The sequence below is a fragment of the Danio rerio genome, chromosome 13, assembly GCF_049306965.1.
Source record: "Danio rerio strain Tuebingen ecotype United States chromosome 13, GRCz12tu, whole genome shotgun sequence".
Classification (NCBI taxonomy): domain Eukaryota; kingdom Metazoa; phylum Chordata; class Actinopteri; order Cypriniformes; family Danionidae; genus Danio; species Danio rerio.
The window spans coordinates 32,117,161-32,139,035 of NC_133188.1; the positions used below are offsets into that span (position 1 = coordinate 32,117,161).

General features: G+C 35.7%; 2 protein-coding genes and 1 non-coding gene across 58 annotated transcripts in view; all 3 read left to right on the forward strand.

Moving 5' to 3' along the window:
- ldb1a (LIM domain binding 1a) overlaps positions 1-15,826 on the forward strand; it is a 44,705-nt gene extending 28,879 nt beyond the window's left edge. For 3 of the 50 annotated variants that reach the window (XM_073919253.1, XM_068224905.2, XM_073919254.1), the window contains 10 exons: positions 5,497-5,599; positions 5,764-5,808; positions 7,692-7,767; positions 7,950-8,055; positions 8,207-8,379; positions 10,513-10,635; positions 11,049-11,132; positions 11,221-11,344; positions 12,755-12,903; positions 13,385-15,826. In XM_073919253.1, the coding sequence (XP_073775354.1) occupies positions 5,497-5,599; positions 5,764-5,808; positions 7,692-7,767; positions 7,950-8,055; positions 8,207-8,379; positions 10,513-10,635; positions 11,049-11,132; positions 11,221-11,344; positions 12,755-12,903; positions 13,385-13,615 (1,214 nt within the window). In that variant the 3' untranslated portion in view covers positions 13,616-15,826. 50 annotated transcript variants of the gene reach the window in all.
- LOC137487463 (small nucleolar RNA SNORA13) lies at positions 10,307-10,441 on the forward strand. Its single transcript, XR_011006058.1, has one exon. It is a non-coding gene; the product is annotated as a small nucleolar RNA SNORA13 (small nucleolar RNA).
- A 2,164-nt stretch (positions 15,827-17,990) lies between the features above and the next one.
- The window catches only part of prom2 (prominin 2), a 29,041-nt gene continuing 25,156 nt past the window's right edge, over positions 17,991-21,875 (forward strand). For 3 of the 7 annotated variants that reach the window (XM_073919590.1, XM_009307409.5, XM_073919592.1), the window contains exons 1-4: positions 17,991-18,105; positions 18,399-18,420; positions 18,555-18,821; positions 19,762-19,823. In XM_073919590.1, the coding sequence (XP_073775691.1) occupies positions 18,605-18,821; positions 19,762-19,823 (279 nt within the window). In that variant the 5' untranslated portion in view covers positions 17,991-18,105; positions 18,399-18,420; positions 18,555-18,604. 7 annotated transcript variants of the gene reach the window in all.

Genomic DNA, 21,875 nt, shown 5'->3' on the forward strand with positions numbered 1-21,875 from the left:
ATTTAATAGTATTTCAAAATAGTTAGAAAACATGGCTTTATATTAACTTACACAGCATTTTTTTTACATTTTATAATGAACTTACTACAATAAAAACAAAAAAAAATCTCATATAACTGAATGGAGTTTCATGAGTTTTTGCCTTGATTTGCTCACCGATGTCTTCTGCATTATTTACATTTTTAAAAATCTGATTCATTTACAATATTTAATTGAAACATTTAATTCCAGTTGGCTTTTTTGTAGCTCAGCAATAAAACAAATCAACAAAAAGAAAGTTAGGTCAAAATTAGACATGGCGATCTTCTTTAAAGGCATTCGCCTCTTCATCATTCTCACTCTCTTCTCAGATGGGATGGTTGGCCAAATCAAAAGTTCAATTGGCCCAACTTTGGCATTCGGGCCCAAGGTCTACTTTGGGCATCTCTGCTATAGACTGAATACAAATATTTTTTTTTCAGTTGCAGATTATTGCAGAGTATTAAAACAGAACAAATTTCTCTATTTAAATGGTAGGTAGATAGCAAAATAATAAATAAGATTAATTACAAACTGTAAAATGTAAATATAATATAATATATATTTCTATTCATGCCGAGGGGTGGGGGGGTGAAGGGTGTATTGTGGCGGGCACCCTCACACGGCCAAAAGGTCCAGTATTTGTCCTTTTAACTACTTTATGTAATTTAATATCATATAATATATTTATTATGTAATTAATATAATATATTTATATTCAATATGTGTTTCCATCACGTCTGTGTTTATGAGGCTGTTTGCTCACTTCATTTGTTTTATTCTGATCAGATATCGCTCAAACCACTTCAGAAGGTGATCTAGGATGCATTCCAGATGAAACTGGACAGGTCTAATCATTTTTTAGACAAAATTAATGACCCACCCCTTACTAACAAAGGTCCAGAATATGTCCCATACATGAGCTCATTTGTCCTGTTTTGTCTGCTATGCCATCATGAGTAATAATAGTAAGAAAATAATCCATCGAAAAAGGCTTTAAGACCAAATAGAATCTTCTGTCGGCTGTTGCTTCGGTGGGACTATAATCTCGTGTAAGAGAAGTCTTCTTTCACTACTGTATTGTTTTTAAACAGAGAAAACATATTTTAGGTAACTTTATTCTAAATCTTGGACCTTATTTCTGAAATAAAAATGAGCAATAAAAAGGCGTGAAGCACCAGAAGAGGCCCATATTATATTCATTTGAATATATTTTGGCTATTGTTGATATCCAGAAATTTTCAAATGTACTTTTTTTTTTTTAACCAAAGAGACTAGAAAAATTCTGAAAAAAATGTATTATTATTATTATTATTATTATTATTATTATTATTATTATTATTATTATTATTATTATTATCATTATTATTATGTTATAATTATTATTATTATTATTATTATTATTATTATTATTATTATTATTAGTATTATGTTTTAATTATTATTATTATTATTATTATTATTATTATTATTATTATTATTATTATTATTATTATTATGTTTTATTTAAATGGCCAAATTGTGACTGAGGACAGTTCCATGTGCTGGCCAGTTTGTTTTTTGTCCTATAAATGATAGTGGGCTACAGTTTTTTTTTTTACTTTAAAACTTTAACAGATTGCTATTTTTTCCTTTTTATTGAATCAAAAAGTGTGGTTATGATGACATCTGACTAATCCAGCAAAAAAAAAAAAAAATCACTAAAATGCAGTATTTAAATCTTATAGTTAAATAGAAACCGAGGTGTATAACTGCAAATAGGTCCACCTTTTGAGAAAAAAGAACCACCCTTTTTACCAGGCTGGCTATGGGCCTGTATATAATTAAATACTTAAATTGTACACAAATACAAATCCTGATGTTTTGCTATCTTTTTCCTTTCACTGTGGGCAGTGTCATATAAATGTGTAGTTGGTGTAAACATCTCTCTGTGCTCTGTCACATCACGTGCTGTTACAGCTACCACTTACTAAAAGTTTGACTCTGGTGGTCAACTATACTGTTTGCCAACTCTATGTGTATATTGTGGAGTGTGTCCTCCGTGTGTGGTGTGTATGCGGGAGGAGGAGCAGCAGTAATGCGGTGTGTCTGGGGGAGGGGAGCCTTTGATTGGAGGGGAAAGCAAGGGGTTGATGCTCCACCAGAGCTGGGAGTGTTGAGGGGGGTTGACGGAGAGAAAGAAGGGCCTGTACCATTGTTCATGAGCAAGAACAAAGACTCGAAGGGGCACTTTTCCTCGTTACCCCCGCGAGTCCGGCTTCTGTATAGCACAGTCTACAACTCGATTGCATTTTGTACCTGCTTTCCGCACAGCACGATGGTTTGAACGGGGTGATGTTTCAGTTTACCTCGCTTTAAGAACAGCGGCCGACAGACGGGATAATACTGAGGGAGCACCGGGGGAGAGAGCGCGTCGAACTCCTGCTTGGATTCCTGCAGGTGCGCGTGAGCTGCAGCGCAAAGTGAATTCACTGCAAGGTTAAGTTTAATAGCGATAAATAAAGCGTGTAAATAAATGGGTTTAATAAGGTCGCCATGGTGATGATGTTTACGCGCTTCGGATAATCTGCGAACCTGTGCGCGGCCTCGCCTCTGTTCCAGGCCTGGCTAAGCTAACGTTAGGCTATCAAGTTTGTCGTTATAACGTTAGTGGAGTGGACAAATATCCACATTCACTTGGAGTAAGCTGATGAAATACACCAGCGGTACATACTTTAAATTAAGAGCCAATTCTTGTGAGAGAGTGCGACTGATAGAAAGTGCATTAGTTATTGTATCTGCACCTTTAATGGTAGCTTAGCATAAATATCTACAACAGAGGAAGAGATTAGGATGAAGTGTCTACTGTTAATCCGTGTGACTGTTTGTTAAATGCTGGGTTTAATCTTGTACGATAGTAGGAGATTTTAAATGCTTTGTTTATGAGCAAATGTACTAGTCCATACTGTGTGTAAAATGCTAGTTTGTAATTCTAGTAAATGAAGTATTAGATTAAGCAGGGGTTAAATCAAGATAATTCCTGAATTTATTCCATTGCTAAATATGTCTATATATTATAATTTGTCTAAAAAGAGCTGAAAGTAAATGTATATAAATTGTGCTGATCAATAATCCCCACAAGCCAACAATATTAACAGAATAGCTGTAATAAAATGATGCATGAGTTTGTTTAGTTTAGGCTGATTACTAAATCTCACAGAGCCATAACACCGATTAGATTGTGTATGATTTATGTGTGGGCTCTTGTGCCCCGTTTTATCTTGTTCTGTTTGACTGTTATGCTTATGTGCTATATTGGGTTCATGTAAAATTGTGTTTTTCAGGCTTGCAATGGTTTGTTGTTACGCTCAGTTCAGAATATTTAAGGTGCTTTTTGTAAAAAGACGTTTATTAAATATTTTTTATCTGACCTGCAAAATCAAAGTGGTATAAATGTCAAAAAGCTTATGATGACCTAGTTCTTACAATCAAGTTTAATTTTATTCTTTATATATTCTAGTATGTGCTAGAAGAACGAAGCACACTGTAAATGTTGCATTTTATCATTTAATGCACCGTGCACATAAGTGCTTGTTTAGGTTGTATTTGATTTTCTGCTTTTAGCATTGTTTTAGTATGATTTATACAGCTGGACTAACTAGAGAAGATAACTAAATCCTTCCTGCAGGATGGGGGATGGGCTGTGCCTGTGCTACAGGGAAATCATGCCATGTGATCACATGCTGTTTGTAGTTTCCAGGATGTAAGGGGGAATCCTTATGGAAGTCTTCAGAAATTTTAATCATTTTATTTTACTAAATTATTAAAATGTAATTGTTCACCCTTAATTAAAATAAAATGTGCTCAATTTGCCCACGGGCCATCCAAGATGTAGGTGACTTTAAAAAAAAAAAATTTTATACCAGTTGTTGAAATCATGGTTCTTGATGCTTTCTACATGTCTACCAGCATTCTGAGAGAAAAAACAAACAAGCAAAGCAAAAGTATTACATCTGGCTCCTAATTATACACTTTCTGGGTTTCCATTAGGGTTGCACAATATATCGTTTCAGCATCGATATCGCAATGTACACATCTGCAATATATACATCGCTTAGATATGCAAGATGCATGTAATTTTTTATATTTACATCCAATTATTAAATACATTAATCTATGCTTGTAGTTTGTTTATTACATTTTATGAATGATTCACTGCCCTATAGAATCATCTCAATCAAAACGAACACATTTTATAACACTTTAGGGACCAATTTTCATTATTGTGTGTTATTGAGATATTGGCTGCTTATTAGTACTTATAAACTAAATAATCGGCATGATCTTATTTTACATCATTAACCCAATTTGTAAACTTCCTTAATATCTGTTAAGGAGCAAATTAGGAGTTTATTGAAGCAAAATTTATATGTAATGGTTTGCTAATAGTGAGAATTGAACCTTAAAATAAAGTATGACTATAAATCCTTTCCAAATAATGCTAAATTGTTTAGATGCGGTATATTGCAGAAAAATAAAATATTATAATGTCCAATTTTTCCAATATCGTGCAGCCCTAGTTTCCATCACACTTTGTTAATGAACAGTTGAAGTATGGCATGAAAAATGAGTGATAGAAATGGCTGATTTTAATAAATAATCTTAAACTCTTAATCCACAAAAAGGGTTTTGTGCTTGTTTGAGGTGGTTTAAACTTGATTTTTTTTCTTTTTTTGCGAACTTTAAACAGATTTGTTTTACTTTAGGATATAGATAGGTCTTCTGAAGTGAAACAATCAGTTTTTGTAAGATACTGAGCATTCTGTTCAACATTACTATGTTTAAAACAAATACGCAGCAAATTACCCTACTCTAGTTTCCAGTATGAACAATTTCCTGATTCAAGATGACCTATGCCCTGATGCAAACTCATGTGACAGTGTTTGTTTACTACAGAAAGCGTGTGTGATGTATTGCTTATCAAAACTATGCTGTGCTTATTTTGGATACGAAAAAGACCTATATATAAAAAGATGTATACTTTCAAAGTGCTGGTAGCCATTATATTTTATGAATCACAAATGGCAGAAAAACTAGTGTTATAATGTTTGAAAAAGTTTACCTTCATAATGGATGACATGAACTTGAGTAATTTAACAGCAAATAAGTATTTTTGTGAGAACTATCCATTTAAAATTGACTTTGATCACAAAATCAATAAATATTTCTCTAATTGGGTATTTCAACTAACTGCAGGCCAAGACAGTAAACAAGAATAACTCTGTGCCTTCCTATATTACTATAGCAATATCAATGCTCTACAGGATTTGAGTCATAAATGTCTTGCTTGCCTTCAGCTCTACTAAATGCATCAGAATGCTGATGGATGTGCTTGCAGGCCTGTCTGTACATACTGTAAATGGACTCTGAATATAAATGTGCAGTCTATTATGTCTGAATGAACTCCCTCTCATTGTCTCTCTGTGTTTCCTATTATAGGCTGTTCGTCCAAGTCATTCAAGCTGTACTCCCCAAAGGAGCCTCCCAACGGTAGTGCCTTCCCTCCATTTCACCCAGGCGCCATGCTGGATAGAGATGTGGGGTAAGTGTGGGATTAATTGTGGTTTGAAATGCTGAAGACTAGTTTTCTGTAGTGATTTAAGTTAAGAAGTGTTAATACTTTATCTAGTTAACATCTGTCCGGTGTAAACTTGTAGAATTGTACAATAAAAGTCACATATTTATGTAATGCTCTTTGTATTTCAGTCCGACGCCGATGTATCCCCCTTCTTACATGGAACCTGGAATAGGGTAAATCCTTATTTGAAAGTGTAACATCTTTATTTACCTTGTTAAATTGTCATGAGACATACTACAGAATGTAATACACGTATAGTGGGCATAAGAAACAACAACTTTCGATTTCACTTCATACTAAGGCTGCACATTTACCCAGACATTAAAAAAATATATATATATTTTAGAGCAGTAATCACAAAACTGAAACTTTGAAATCATGATTTTTATCCACGGTTATCATACCATCACAATCTTATACTGTCCCATGCCTAATACCCAAATACAATAAAACTAGAGGTGTGAACCTATACTGGTCTCACGGTTTGGTTACGATTATCATGCCTTCGGTTCAATTCGATATCTCGGTGTATCACGGTGCATTGACGATGCTTTCTATATAAAGTTTTATATTTTAGGAGGGGGGCTATAACAAGCTGTCTGTATAAACACACAGACACACAGCAACACACTGTCTCTCATTCAAACACATACACAAACATAGACAGCACCAAACAAACACACATGCACACACACACTTAAGCCCTCACAACAGGGCTCCTTGTGCTGAGCGGAGCAGAAAAACGAAAAAAAGAAGCACTTTTCCGACGGTCCCTTACTGAGAGCTTCTCTCAGCGCGAGCTCTCCCGGCTAAACACATATTGCAAGGGCTTAAATGGAGCAGTGGTCGTAATGTCGAGCGAAAAAAAAAAGAAAGACAGCTGTGAAACATAACCAGCTTTGTCTTTTTGTAGGAAACACACTTTAGATCTTTTTAGGGTAAGAGGTTTTTGAGTTATTGCCGTCTATAACTGAATGTGTGTCAGGAATATCGAAAACAAAACCAACTGAACTGCGCTAATTTCTGGCGCTCCCCTGAATATACAGCGCCCTTAGCATTTGCCAATAGTGCCTATGCCACGGGCCGGCCCTGAATTGGCTGAGTGTTGTAAATACTCGCGCTCGCCTCCCTCACGACAGAGCGCATAGGAGATAAATAATGTCAGTACATAATAACCGGTTATGATTATTACTGAACTGATACCGAATTGTCCGCGTCTGCATCACGGTGCACCAAAGAAACAATTAATTTTAACACCCCTTAATAAAATGCTGTTTATTTAGGATGTACCTTTTTATTATTGAATTGATCTATGCTTATAGATTGTTTCTTATATTTTATGCAGCCGCACTCCCCTATGGAATCATCCCAATCCAGCTACAGTGATAAATTCTTTTCAATCAGTTATTCTGCACATTTGTGAAATTGTAATTAAAAAAAGTATTGCAATGTAAGATTTTTCCAATATCATGCAGCCCTACTTAATTTCACTTTAAGAGATTGTTTACAGAAGATGTCGTTTTGGACACACGAGACTTGCAAATGAACATTTGCTCAAAGGAGAAGAACCAAAATGTCAATATTGCATCAAAAACCAAACTGTTCAACATACATTTGTGGATTGCTCTATTTGTAATCTTATCAGACAACTTTTTTTATCTGGAGAGACTATAAACGAAATATTTTTAAATATGAATCCTTCCAGATTTGTGCATATTTTTATCAAGAGTAAACCTTAAAGAACTGTTTTTTATGTTTTTATTATTTATACTTATTATTATACCATTTATTATTATTTGTGTATTTTATCTTATGTATTATTTATTATGTTGATGAGTTTTTATTGTTAAACCATTTTTATAATGATAGAAAAGTTTTGTAAACTTGATCTGTTTTTTTTTTTTTTGCCATGATACAGCCAGAGAAACTGAAATGGCATTAAACTCAAAAAAATAAATTAAACATACCACTTTAAGCACTTTTCAGCATGTAATTTGGCTGTTTTATTAAAAAAAAAGATAAATAATGAATTTATTGATTGATCATTTATGTACAGGAGGCACACACCGTATGGAAATCAAACAGACTACAGAATATTTGAGCTCAACAAAAGATTACAGAATTGGACAGAGGTAAGAAACCAATTAGTTCATATTGGTTTAAATGGGGAGCAACAGAATTTTCATTTTCTGTGAAGAGAACAGTAGTTTATTTACATGCATGCAAATCATGCAAAGTCATGAAACGTGTTGCTTTCATTTATTTTATTTTGAAACAAAGCTTATGGATGTATTGTGTTTTTATGCTTTCTCAGCAGGACTGTGACAATTTGTGGTGGGATGCGTTTACTACAGAGTTTTTCGAGGATGATGCAATGCTGACTATCACTTTCTGTCTAGAAGATGGACCCAAACGATATAGTAATGTTCTGCTTTGTAAAGTCATTTCTGTAATTTTGATTTGTTTGCATTTGGCTTGAAATGCTTTTAAAAATAAATAAATAAATAAGGAAACCCATTATAGCCTGTACATTAATTCTGTACTGAAACCAAATTTTTTTCTTGATTTCAGCTATTGGGAGAACGTTGATCCCTCGGTACTTCAGGAGTATTTTTGAGGGTGGCGCTACTGAACTCTTCTATGTGTTGAAACATCCAAAGGAGTCGTTCCACAATAACTTTGTGTCCCTGGACTGCGATCAGTGCACCATGGTCACACAGAACGGCAAACCCATGTTCACACAGGTATCGTTTTCATCTGCGTTTCTGGCCTTTATTTTAACACTAACATCACTAAGCATATTCTTTTAGGCCCAAATATAGTTATAGCAAAGTTTGATTGATTGTTCTGTTTCGAAAAGGGGATTCAAATTGTTACAATGTTGCTTTTTGTTCTTGGTGCAGTTCGCTTTCACACACCAAAGCTTCTAAATTGACCAAAATAGTTAAACAAGTCACATGCGAGTAATCTCCTCAAATTGGTTAAAGTTTGCTTTCTTTTCCGGGATTTCACTTACACTTGTCATACGTCGTTATTTTAATTTATGACGATGAAAAAGAGATCAGAGGTGACAATTTCTCATACATAGCCTCATTTCAATTGTCAAGAGCGATGAAATGTATACTGAATCTAAATCAGAAGTTGACTTAACAGAAAAGTTAATAATAATATTATTATTATTTATTTATTTTTTTTACTATTTCAGTAAAACAGCATGGTTTCATTTATATTCGACATAAAACACATTTTACCTGTAGGAATGATATCTCTACTCATTATTCTCAATTCTTACAGCCATGTATACAGGGTGCAAACTACGGGGGAGCTCTGCTCAATGAGGCATGGGCTCCCCTGAAACATGATTTGTATTATGTATGTATTATGTAATGTGATCATGGATTATTATGTGTAAAAGTGCAAAAGTATTATTTATTCTTCTATGATGGTGATTTAAGGCTGATTTTTACTTCTGCGTCAAGTGCACGCATATGCTACAGCGCGGCCCCTGCGTGGACACACAGCCCTTGCCATGGCCGTCGGCGTTGCTGATGCACACCTCTCAAAAAATGTAACTACACAACGCATAAAGCAAGCTCTGTGATTGGTCAACTTGGTAGCGCTGACGAGTGTGGGGCGTATCAAGAGCTGTGCGAGCCCGATGGAGCAATTGTTTACAAGTTTAGAGCCCTGTGAAGGAGCTTCGGATGGAAAGTTTTGTTTTGTGTTTACCTTATGGTTAAAGTTGTTGCACGTCCGCCGGTTCCTGCCTCAAAATGAGCGCGCAGAGATATGAATGTGTCACGCTGATCGCTTCACGCAAAAGTATAAACCAGGCTTTACATCTCATTTTTAAAAAAAAGATAACTACACATGCTATTCTTGTCATGAGCATCAAGGTGTAGGGGTGCTGAGGAGCAAGTCCACTCATGTCAAAGACCGACAAGCAGATGCTTTCATATATAGATATTTGTGTTAAATTTGTAGATTTTTTTTATTTTTTATTATACATCGAGTTTAAGGACAATGTTCCTGTTCTGTCCTGTGTCATTGTGGCAAAGGACTCTCAAGATCAAAGCGACAATAGCAGATCAGAGTGTGATTTGTAATGTTCACAAATGCTCAAACAAACCAAGCTAACTAGGAAACCGCAACAGGTTTCAAAACAAATGTCTCGGTGTGAAAGCACCCTTAGTTTTTTTGTTTAGAGCTAAATAGTTTTAATTTTAGCAAATGTACCAAATAAGAATGCTGTTTCGATAAATTTGTAGTAAAGAAATCATAATAATAATTTAATAAATGTCACTGTTTCATACTGTCCCTATAATTTTTGAATAAATATAAAATAAATCGTATACTGCACTGCATTACGCTGACTTTGAATTATCACATTTTCATAGTGTTGCACGTTTTCATTTCAATATAATTGCAAAATTAAAATTGCTATTATAAAACTAAAAATGCATATTATAATTGTGAAATTATTGTTTTCAGTTAATAGTGGTCATATATTATATAACTTACAATAGACTTGTTTAGATCAAGCTGCTGTACCATATTGAACATAATGTCAACATCAAGTTAAAATTACTCCTCAGGTTCTACTACTTAAGCAGCTCTTCTTCCTTTATAGAAAACAACTCTTGTAATGTTAAATTATATAAATCTTAAAATAGCCTTTATGTGTTGCCTGTTCATTTCCTTTTCAGAATGAACATGGTGTCAGAAAAGGCGCACATTAACTCTTATTGTGATCTTAAATGGTTGTCAAAGTACTTCCGTTAAATAAGCTCAACAATAAGAACATGACCCTGAGTTTATTGTAGATCACATCCAGCATTGTCATTTGAAGCATCTCAGCAGTCGTTTTGTCTCTTCAGGTGTGTGTGGAGGGCAGACTGTACCTCGAGTTTATGTTTGATGACATGATGCGTATAAAGACGTGGCACTTCAGCATCAGACAACACAGAGAAGTCGTGCCCAGGAGCATTCTGGCAATGCATGTAAGTTTGGGATATTTATTATTTTTTGTGTTTTATGTTGTGTGTGTGTGTATTTTTCAATGTATTCCTTTAAGTGTTTTTACATTATCATTTAAAATACTTTCACTGTAATTATGATGTTGCAGTTTTGAGCATGAAAGGCCTTTAAACTATAAATTCCTATAATTTGTTGAAAATTTTCATTGTTGATGCTCTCTTTTGATTGGTTTGTTTGTTTACCACATTTAAATGTCTTCCATTTTATGCAGCATCTCAACAATGATGCTGTTTTACTTTTTTTTCTCAAAACAAATATTCACCAGTGTTCAGTAAATGTTTTCTGAATGCTTTATTCTTGTAATTGGTAAATAATGAGAAAAAAACATATCTGAACTAATATATTTGTTGAATTACTAAAGCCCTTTTCCCAACAGGCCCAAGACCCACAAATGCTTGACCAGCTATCAAAAAACATCACAAGATGTGGCTTATCTAACTCAACGCTCAACTACCTCCGAGTAAGTTTCTTTCCATCACTCTGCAGAACAGTGGTTGTAAATTAAGAAAACAATCCTCTTGCAATGGGTTTTTCTCTTTCTCCCACAGCTTTGTGTAATACTGGAGCCCATGCAGGAGCTGATGTCCAGACACAAGACATACAGTCTCAGCCCACGAGACTGCCTCAAAACCTGTCTGTTTCAGAAATGGCAGAGGATGGTGGCACCACCAGGTGAGCAAAGGGTGATTATTCTCTGAAATTCTAACATCTAGTCAAGTTTATTGTAGCAAGGTGCTGTTTATACTAGTGCGTTCATTTAAAAAAAAAAAGTGTTAGAATGAGAACGATCATTGTCATACATGACACATGATCACTCGTGCTCCCTGGATATGCACATATTTAGCCAGCATCTATACTGGGAGTCTACTGCTAGTATAATGGTCATATTGGAGGGGCTTGAGGAATCAGGGAATGGTCTGCAATCATTTGCACTTCTGTTTGCGAAAGTGTGTATTTCAATCCATCTATAATGAAACAGAACGCCAGGGTTTCCTATCTAAAATGAGGTCTTAAACATTTTCAAAATGCTCTATTTTCATGGGTCAAAGATGCCGGAGATTAGTCTGTAGGCCAGTCAAAACTGCATTAAAAATGCATTTTAAAATAAAAACACACAAGTGTAAACAGCACCGAACACTAGAGCGATAAAATGTCATTTGGTTACTTCAAATAAAAAAAAAAATGCAATGACTAAAGAGTCAACAAATGAAACTTATATTTTCGCTAGTTGTCAAAGCAACATTTCTGTACCCTATACTAGGGCTGCATGATATTGAAAAAAATTGACATTGCGATGTTTTATATCTTTGCGATAAATATTGCGATGTAGGATATTGTCAGAAGATACAAAATTTGGCTCTGGACAAAGTGAAACCGCTCGCACATTTAGACAGGCTTGTAAAACAACAGCAGGGCACACCAGATTTTGTTATTCTTGGCTTTGTGGCTGTTCATCAAGACAACGACAAGGTTTGTTTGAGCTTGGGTCTACCCCGGCTCGTTATTATATGCATATAGTATTATGTTGTAATAATGGGCTGTGCATTAAGAACATAGCAGTTCCTTTGTTTTCATTCTGGCTTGTTGCGCGAGCGGATGACTTATCTCTGTAAACCAATAGCGTTCAGCTGCGCATCTGGCCCCCTCTTTTGGTACCCTTTACGAAGGGTGACCAAAGAGTGGTATGGTACGGTTCAGTACGCCTTTTGACAGTGAAAACAGCCATTGGACCGTACCGTACCACTCTGTGGAAATGGGCCATTAGACTAGAAACGAGACAAAAATTCTAAGAAAGTTAAGTTCCTACTCAACTATAATTCAGACTCAACATTGCATATCTTGCACTGTGACTATTGCGGATGCACACATTGCGATTTTGTTTCTGAAACGATATATCGTGCAGCCCTACTTTATACTCTATACCACTAGGTTTTACCCATTTAGTTTCAGTAAAATGGTTCTTTTTAATGTGTTCTAATTACATGCTTTTAATATGTATATAAAATCACTTTTGTACATTTAAATTTGTCTTTCATGCGTATAAATACCTGAAATTTCCCCCTCTGATCTGTCTCTCTTCAGCCGAGCCAGCAAGACAAGCCCCCAACAAGCGAAGGAAACGAAAAATGTCCGGCGGGAGCACAATGAGTTCTGGAGGGGGCAACAACAACAACAGCAACAGTAAAAAGAAAAGCCCAGCCAGCAGTTTTGCGCTCTCCAGCCAGGTACCTGTAAGCATCACATTTTGATGTCCGTTTTTGAGCTGTTGGGAGATGGGTGGAGGGTGGAGGGTGGACCACGATACTACATTAATACTAGGAAGACAGACCCAACATAGCGACAAGTGGACATGATCCAATGCTGGGCAGTCCCTGGTCCTTTAGGGCTGCAGGTCTGTGGGGTTTTTGTGCTTTTTGTCAGTCTGTTGGGTGTTTTGAGCTCCAGAGACGCAGCCAACACTAGAGACCCGAGGTGGAATTAACCCGTGCAGCACTCAAGGATCCGGGATGCCCACCATGGCAAAGCTATTTAGTTTTTCAGCATGGTGAACGTAGGCTTGTCACATACAGCAAAGCACAGAGTTCCTGTAGTGGCCAGGATAGTCCAGGTCTAGTTCCTGCGATGCGGTGTACAGAAAGCCACCGCGTCCCCTCCTTCGGAGGACCCCCGGGTGTCGGGGATAATGTTTGCGCCCCTTCCTGTCCCCTGCAGGACGTGATGGTGGTGGGAGAGCCCACTCTGATGGGAGGGGAGTTCGGGGACGAGGATGAGCGGCTCATCACACGGCTGGAGAACACACAGTTTGATGCGGCCAATGGCATCGACGACGAGGACAGTTTCAACAGTTCCCCTACCATGGGCACCAACAGCCCCTGGAACAGCAAAGCTCCCTCAAGCCAGCAGGGCAAAAATGACAACCCCAGCTCTCAGTCGTCGCAGTAGAAGTATTAGGGGCTAGTAAAAGGCTCGTTCATTCCAGGCCTTGACAAGTCCTCATTTGCTGAAATCAGCCCTCCTCCTCCTCCTCCTCAGTCACCATCAGACGTGCCGCTTTTTTTTCGTAAATTATTCTTTTTTTGGTTTGTTTTCTTTGAGAATCATTTTGCAACACCGTCTGTTTCTGTGTCTCGATCAGGCTTAGCGATCAGGCTGTGGGTTATTGTTCCAACCTCGGGTCTCTCTTGTGCGTGCTGTGCTTTGACACGCATGGCCGTTTCTGTTGTGCTCACTTGACAGGAAAGGATCACTTTTTTTATCTCACCGTTTATTGTGTGCACCTCAGATTCAAACCCCAACCGCTCCATTTTTTAAAAACTCAATCATTTGTTTTGTAGGACCTGGTTGGAACAAAAACCTGTACAGTTCCAGAGCTTGAGGACCGGAGTTGAGAACCACTACGTAAAGTCCTTTAAGTAAATCTAATTAAAAGTGTAAAGATTCTTGAGTTTGGCCATGCCCACAATGGTCGCTGAGAGCTTGCCTGACCATCACGCCAGACTCAGAAGAAGTGTTTGATTTTGGTTTTGGTTAGTTTTTTTTATTTTATTGTTTGCATTTGGATTGGTTTCCTGTTCTTTTTTTAATTTTTTATAACTATTTCTAAAGAAATAAGCAAGCAAACAAAAACTCTAAATATCCTTTGCACTCTTGTCACTGTATTTTGGATCTATTTTTCTTAAAAAACGATTATGATGAATTTTGTTTTTATTAAAAACAACAAAAAAATTGATAATCTTTAACTGGAAAACTCTGTCAATCTCAGTGTAAAATAGCAAATTTTGTATCGTTACTGTTATTATTATTACTGTAAAGTAAGTAGATGCTACTTTGCTCCAAGCTTTACACCTTTCTGTCTTTCAGTTTCTGTTTTGTCGTCTTTAAAAATGAGATTACGTGAACATAGCATGTATGTCTGGGAAGCGCATGTGTCAGACATTAGCTATCGCAGCTGTAAGAGTCTCATTGTTCGTAGGATCTACATCCTGCACTGTTAGCACGACGTCTGGTGGCACATTTTGTCCAGAGACCGTAGCTATCAACATTTCATTTCTTGAAAATCCATTGAAAAGAACAGGCCTCAAGCTTCAACGCCTTTTGTGTAGACCCAGTCAATTGCGCAGTTTAATTTGCTAAGGCGTCATTTTAGTACACCAGCCATTGTTTACTTTCCCTTCTCGATGCTACAGACCAAGATGCAAGATCCTTTAATCAGCACATTGATTACGGTTTCATTTCCTCATCGTTTTGTTTGTGTGTTTGTGATTGTATATTTAAGATTGTAGCCAAGTTCTGTATAAGTGTAATTATATTTACTCTTCTTTAGGACCCTTCACTCCTTCATATGTCAAAAGTAAAACTTTGTCTCATTTCAAATCGTTTCTAGACGCATTAAAGGTACAACTACCTTTCAGCTAAGAAGGTAGATTATAGTTTTTAAGTCAATGTACAATGTATTTATTTTTTTAAAGTCTTTGCCATTGCATTATATATCAAGACGATACATGTTGCTGTGTATTTGATGTTGCCTTTGTACATTATTTCACTTTCTATGTTATTTCATTAACCTAAGATGATATACAAGTCATTGAATCAGTCCATAAGAGTTCTTATTAAATGTTGGATAATGCAAAAATAATCAAACCTAGAAGGTTACAGTGAACACCAGGTGGCACTCTGGTGTTAAGCGTATATTGGCTTGTATAGAAAAGGGTTGGTGGCTAAACTAGCTAGCCCAGGGTTGCCCAAACTCAGTCCTGGAGGGCTGGTGTCTTGCATATTTTAGTTATAACTCCAATTAAACACACCTGAACCAGCTAATCAAGCTCTTTCTAGGTATACTAAAACTTCCAGGCAGGCGTGTTGAAGGAAGTTGAAACTAAACTATGCAGGACACCGGCCCTCCAGGACCGAGTTTGGACATGCCTGAGCTAGAGCCATTCTGCGGCGTACAGATCTTCAGTTCACTTTCCTCAAATCTGTCACTAAAATACAGTGTTGTTTTAGGTTCATTTTTCAAGTCAGCCATAAATAAGGTGTGCTCTTTCTGTGTTTTCAGAGCCCATTTGTTTGTGGTTGTTTTACAAATATATTTTTGCCTATAGTGTCTGCCATTGACAATTGATGTATGGTACCAATAAAACACATTTTCACAGCTGTCATGTCTGGTTTGTAGGTTAAACATGTACATACACGAGACAAGTACATGAGAAATTCTAATATTGCTGGATTTCTGATAAGAAGTAATTGAAGAGCTAGAAAGTCAATACTGGACCATTATTGACAATGCAAAATCCCTCTACAAATAGTAAAGTGTTCTTGTTGTACTTTGGTGTCTGAGTTGTGTTTGACAACCGGACATGATCGATCAAAGGCCACCAGGAAGAATTTATTTATTTTTTTACAGAACTCAACTGTTTAAGGGAAGTCAACAGGAACAATTGGGAAATTATTTAAATTGGCCTTTCACATGAATTACTTTAAATATTAAAAGGGGAACAACATACGTGAACTAACATCTTCAGCTGTTGTTGGTCTTATTATGGAGTTTTAGATCTTCACTTTTTCAAAAATGTAGCTATTAAATATGCCTATTATATTATTGAAGATTGTTCCTATTTATATGGCATTAAAGATGCATTTGTAAATGACGTAATGCTTTTTTTCTTCAGGCACTAAATTGTTTTTGCTTGTTCAAACGACTTAATTAAAATGAGCTGAAACAACAATTCTTGAGATTTCATTGGGATAACTTAATTTATATGTTTAATCCATATACATTTGTTGTAAGTGTTAAGTTAATTGATTTGTGTTGGGACTACATGAATGAATTGTGTGGAACCCTGCATTATTTACAGTGTGTGTAGTAAGATGTTTACATATGTAATAAATGGATTTATTTAACGAATGATTTGCTGCAAGTTCCAACTTTTAAGTTATTTTAAAATATAGTCGAAGGGATAGTTTTTATAATGAAAATGTTTAGCTCAATGAAACACATGGATGCATATATGTTGAGTTATTAGTGTACATAAAGCCTTATGAATGTGGTTTTTGATTTGCATGAAAACTCTGCAACAGGTTTTATTCCTTTTTTGGGTGTTAGCAAACTGATGCATATAAGCATGCTCACTGGATTGTTTATCTATAAATGGTCTGTAAATACTTACTGTATATGTGTGTGTGAGATCGAAGTTTTCTCCTCTTAGTTTGTTTTAAAGCCTTAGAGATCTAAAAATTTCTTTTTTGCATCATAATATAAACAGTCTCACTATCTTTTTTATTCTCATTTGCTCACACGCACACACATAATGCACTCAATAACATAAACATGCAAAATAATCATACTTAATTTATTTAAAAAATGTAAGAAAATGGAGTAGATGCTATCTAATATAAATCACAAGGACATTCCTATTTTGATCTTAAGTTGTAAATAAAATATAGGCTATTATAATTATATTCAACAAAATAGACCAACATATGTATTGTGTTGTCGTTTGTTCCTTTTATGCTAGTGTTTTAAATGCATTGAAACATGTCAGACAAATAAGTGTGCACGTGTTGTAGCTGGAGCAAACTGAAAATTGTTATGGAATGGGACGGGTCACTTCAGTGTAATTTAATTGCGAGGTCAGCGGGCAGTTTTTGAGATTTGAGGATTCCCCCATCCATATAGATAATGCTTTAGTCTTGGATGAGCTTTGGTTGAGATAAACTTAAAAATGAGCTTGTGTTTTGGCTGCCAAACTGACGAGTTGTTGTTACATGCCAATGAGAACCGCACATACCATCATCAGAAGAAGTCTGTTCAGACAGGCCTGTTTTTCACTTTGTTTTACATTTACGAAATGTAGGCCAACATGGGAACGAGGAAACAGTGGTGTTGGAGACTCAGGTCCATTTACATCGTGAACTCTTTATCATTCGACTATGGCTAGGTATACCTAGATTTTCTTTATAGTGCACATTTAAAAAAATCCCAATTTAGTGCGATTTATTCCATTACATTTATAATGTTGTGTAAATGATGGTTTTGGAGTAAATTCTTGCATCTAGTTTCCATCTATCCCGCCCCTCCATAAGTCATGTTAACATTTGTCATAAACATTGGTTAGTAGGCTAATAGGTTAGTCTTTGATGACTCTCTGTAAATGTAACATATTTATAATACAAACCGAATCAATAACCACAACAAAAACTTCACCATTAGATATTAAACAAGTTTAAAAAAAACTGTTTAAAATCCTTCCCCGAGCCTCCCCCTTTCCGATCCCTCCCATTTTATTCTTCTTTACTCCGTGCGGCTAAATTCAGTCTTGACAACAGTTTCTGTCAGAGGGAGAAGGACATTGGAGCGGACTAAACAAACTCATCTGACCTGAATTAACTGGAACACGCTCAATAATTCCCGGAGGACCTTACGGCTAAAACAGGTACTATTTGTGTGTTTCCATGAAGTGTGTAGGTGCTCATACTGTACACGTTCCTCTATTCTTAGTTCTCAGGTTACTTTTTATTAACAGTTAGTTTTAGGTTGATCCGTTCAATATTAATTCAACCTGTTTATTTAAAATGTTCTCACACGCAGCCAAGAAAACGAGCTTGTTTGTATCAGTAATTAAGAAATTGCAGAACAGAAGAGTTTTGGATGGATTGTATGCAACTAAAAATAAATGTGAAAATTTGTATAAAAGTATTTTCGTTCCTGACAGTGTATTTGTTTTAGAAAGGAGGATATATTTTACGATGTAAGTGACTGGCCGCCACACAGTTCCCTTTTCTCTTCAATACGAAATTGCTGTAATTATGAGACAATAGTCATGCTTATGGTGACTCCATCCTCTGAAGAAGTGTTAAATAGACATTTATCATCATGTCATAGGTGATGTCTGATGTTCGTATAATCGAGTCATGACCTAAAAACCCACAAACATGAAGTCCAGAACGAAAGCAGTTTCTTGGAGTGGCGTTTTGCTCCTGGTACTCCGGACATGTGCAAGTGGACAACAGTCCTGTCTTGTAGAGAAGATGAGACCAGAGCTACAAACTCCAAATGAAACACAGTCCCAGCTGACCCTCAACAGTGCCTTTATGACTCCAATCGTACATTCATTCCTGGGACTTGTCCAGCCCAATCCATTCCCTAAAGGTGAGTGTTTTGTGATGCAGTTTTGGTGTGTTTGGCAAAGGCGTACAAACAGAAAATGCTTGTATAGCTGTGTGTGATTAATAGTTTGGTAGTTTAGCCTTCCCTAACAGTATGATGTGTTTGGCAGAGAAGAATCAGATCTGATGTACTGTAAGTGTAATGGCTACATTAAACTCATTAGAGAAGGTTATACTGATGGTAATGAGCTCCAGAAGACTGGATTTGTTATGCACATGGTTATGGAGCTCATTCAGGTGGCATAAATGTGCTCAGTTAATTGTCAGAAGTAAAACCACTGTGCAAATGACCATGTAAATGTCATTTGAGATTTGAATGATCTCCATTCCCCCTTTTTAGAGTTTTGTTTACCACAAAAATATTGTTGTTTTGTACTGTGTGTATGTATATAGTCTCTATGGTTGCAGTTGTGTGGATCACAAACGAAAAGACAAACTTTAAGTTAATTATTACCTGCATTGCATGCTGAAATAGAAGTACTTTTTATTGCATGACCTCATGAAGTTCAGAACTGTTTGTAAAATTTTAACAATGTCTCTGATGTGTAATTACAGGATCAAACATACAGTATTAGATATACATCTAGTCATCAGACGGTTACTTTTTAATCTGGCAGTAGAATGAAGCAGATAACCTTGATAAATGAGATCTTATTCCCAAGAAACAACACTGAAAGTTTGTTCCATGTACATTGACGCATTTCAATTCATCATTTCCATCAGTTTTTATTGTCTTCAAAAGTCTTTTCTTTCTACCTATAGTTTTTTTTTTTTGTAGCTGACATCAATGGCCATTTAAAGAAATGAATGAAAAATGATGTTATACTGTAGAGAGGAGAGCTTTGATCTTGGCCAATTCATCACTGTGTTGCGTAAATGAATATTAAAAAGATATTTACAATGTTTGACACATTTCTCTGTAGATCTGCTGGTCAGAATGATAAACAACTTTAATTCAAACACGCAAACGGAGATGGTTAAAGAGGTATGTAAAAAGGCACGCAACTGCATGAACAGAATGATCATAAAGAGCACCTTAGTTTATGCAATAGATGTTTTGCTTTGCAATGTAGAATATGATGATTCTTCAGACTTTTTCTTAAAGGTAGTCAGCCAAACAGCTGTTTTATTTTGTATAACTGCATTCCCATTCAGATATAAATAGATGGTGGAAAAGTCCCCACATTTTGATATAGATTCTGAAAACACTGCGTCATGATAGCAACACAGTGTAGAAATATATGCGTCAGATATGAGACATCCCATTTTGGTGTCTACATCAAATAAACGTGACTTTATATGCATAGAATTATGGTCATTTTATAAATATGGAAAAAATATGATATCCTAAAAAGAACAAAATAGGTTTGTTCACACTTTACAAGAAGGTTTCATAGATAATGCATTTAATAACATGAACTAAGTATGAACAATTCTTGTACACCATTTATTAATCATAGACCAACGTAGATTGATGTATTATTGACATCTATTGAAGTCATGCTTGTTAACAGTTAATGTACCATGAGTTAATGTAACATGAATTAACAATGAAAACTGGATTTTCATTAACTAACATGAACAAATACTGTAATAAATGCATTGTTCATTGTTAATTTGTGTTAGTAAATGCATTAACTAACTTTAAGTAATACAACCTCTTTGTAAAGTGTTACCAAACGTTTAATAAAAATACAAAATTATTAAATAATAATAACATTTTATTAATTAAATGAATAACTAACATGAAAAGAAGTACATAAAAACACAACACTTACCTATACATGATACAGAATGTCAGTAATGTATAACAGTATGTAAGGATCCATTATGACCCATGTATTGAACGTATAAAAATATAAAGTATGTATAAATGGGCTTTCACATTGTATAGCGAGAAATTTAAACCAACATCATAATGACAATTTACTACTTAGATTAGCTAACTATAGAATAATTATTCAGAACAAAACTATGAGTGAGTTTCTGATCTCAGGAGCCTTTCATTCAAAGAATGGCGGAGAATTTTGATTCCACAACAAAAGAATGCACTGCCTGGATAACAATGTAAGTTCGAAAGCATTAGTAATATGTAACACCAAAATATTTAGTGGGGGTCCAAAAAGACTGACTAAAGTACAATCAGTTTTTTTTATGTTACTATAAAAAACTCAATAGCTAACTCTTTTCTCATATGCACTGGGTCAAGTTTCTCAGGATTCTTTTTACCATGAGTAAATGATGTCAACAGTAATGTTTTGTTGTGTAAACACTCTCTATTTGCCAGTTATGATGACTAATTTGAACACAACACACAAAAACATGTTTTGGGTACACAGAGCACATGATCGCATTATCATGTACAAATATTGTTTGTAAAGCCATTGCATTTTTTTCGATAGCTAAAGGGATTGTACATCCCAAAATGAAAAATTGCTGTTTTAATTTTATTACCCTCGAGGCAGGCCATCCAAGATGTAGAGGAACGTTTTTCTTCCGAAGATTATTAAAAAGTGTGGTGCTTGGTGATCAATACCAGTCACTTTGAGACAATAAAACAAAACAAACCTGCACCCCTGCCTGTGAAGTGCACTTTGGGAAGGGGACAACATTTGTAGGGACAATGTAAACACATGAATCCTTTTTAAAGTAAGTTAATGAAGGGAGCCTACACCCAACTCATTTCAAAGACTTCACTGTTCATACAGTAGTAAGGCACTAGGATGTTTACTTCCTTTTGGAAATTTTCCCAAAATGAATACCTGTTGACCTGAGGAGAAAGGTTTTTGCAAGAAACTGAAGATTATTTACAACATGACACCTTTATGTAAATCTGGAGTGCTAGCTTTCTGTTGCATACTGACGTTTGCGTGGACCTAAACTAACATTTAAGCTGTCATAGTTTGTTTACGAGTTTTACATGTAGGTTGCAGATGGATTAATGGTAATATTAATGTAAATAGTGTTTAGTTTCTTGCAGAGAGCGATCGTTTTGCTTTGTAAGACCTCAGTAAATCCTTATCAACCACAAGTATTA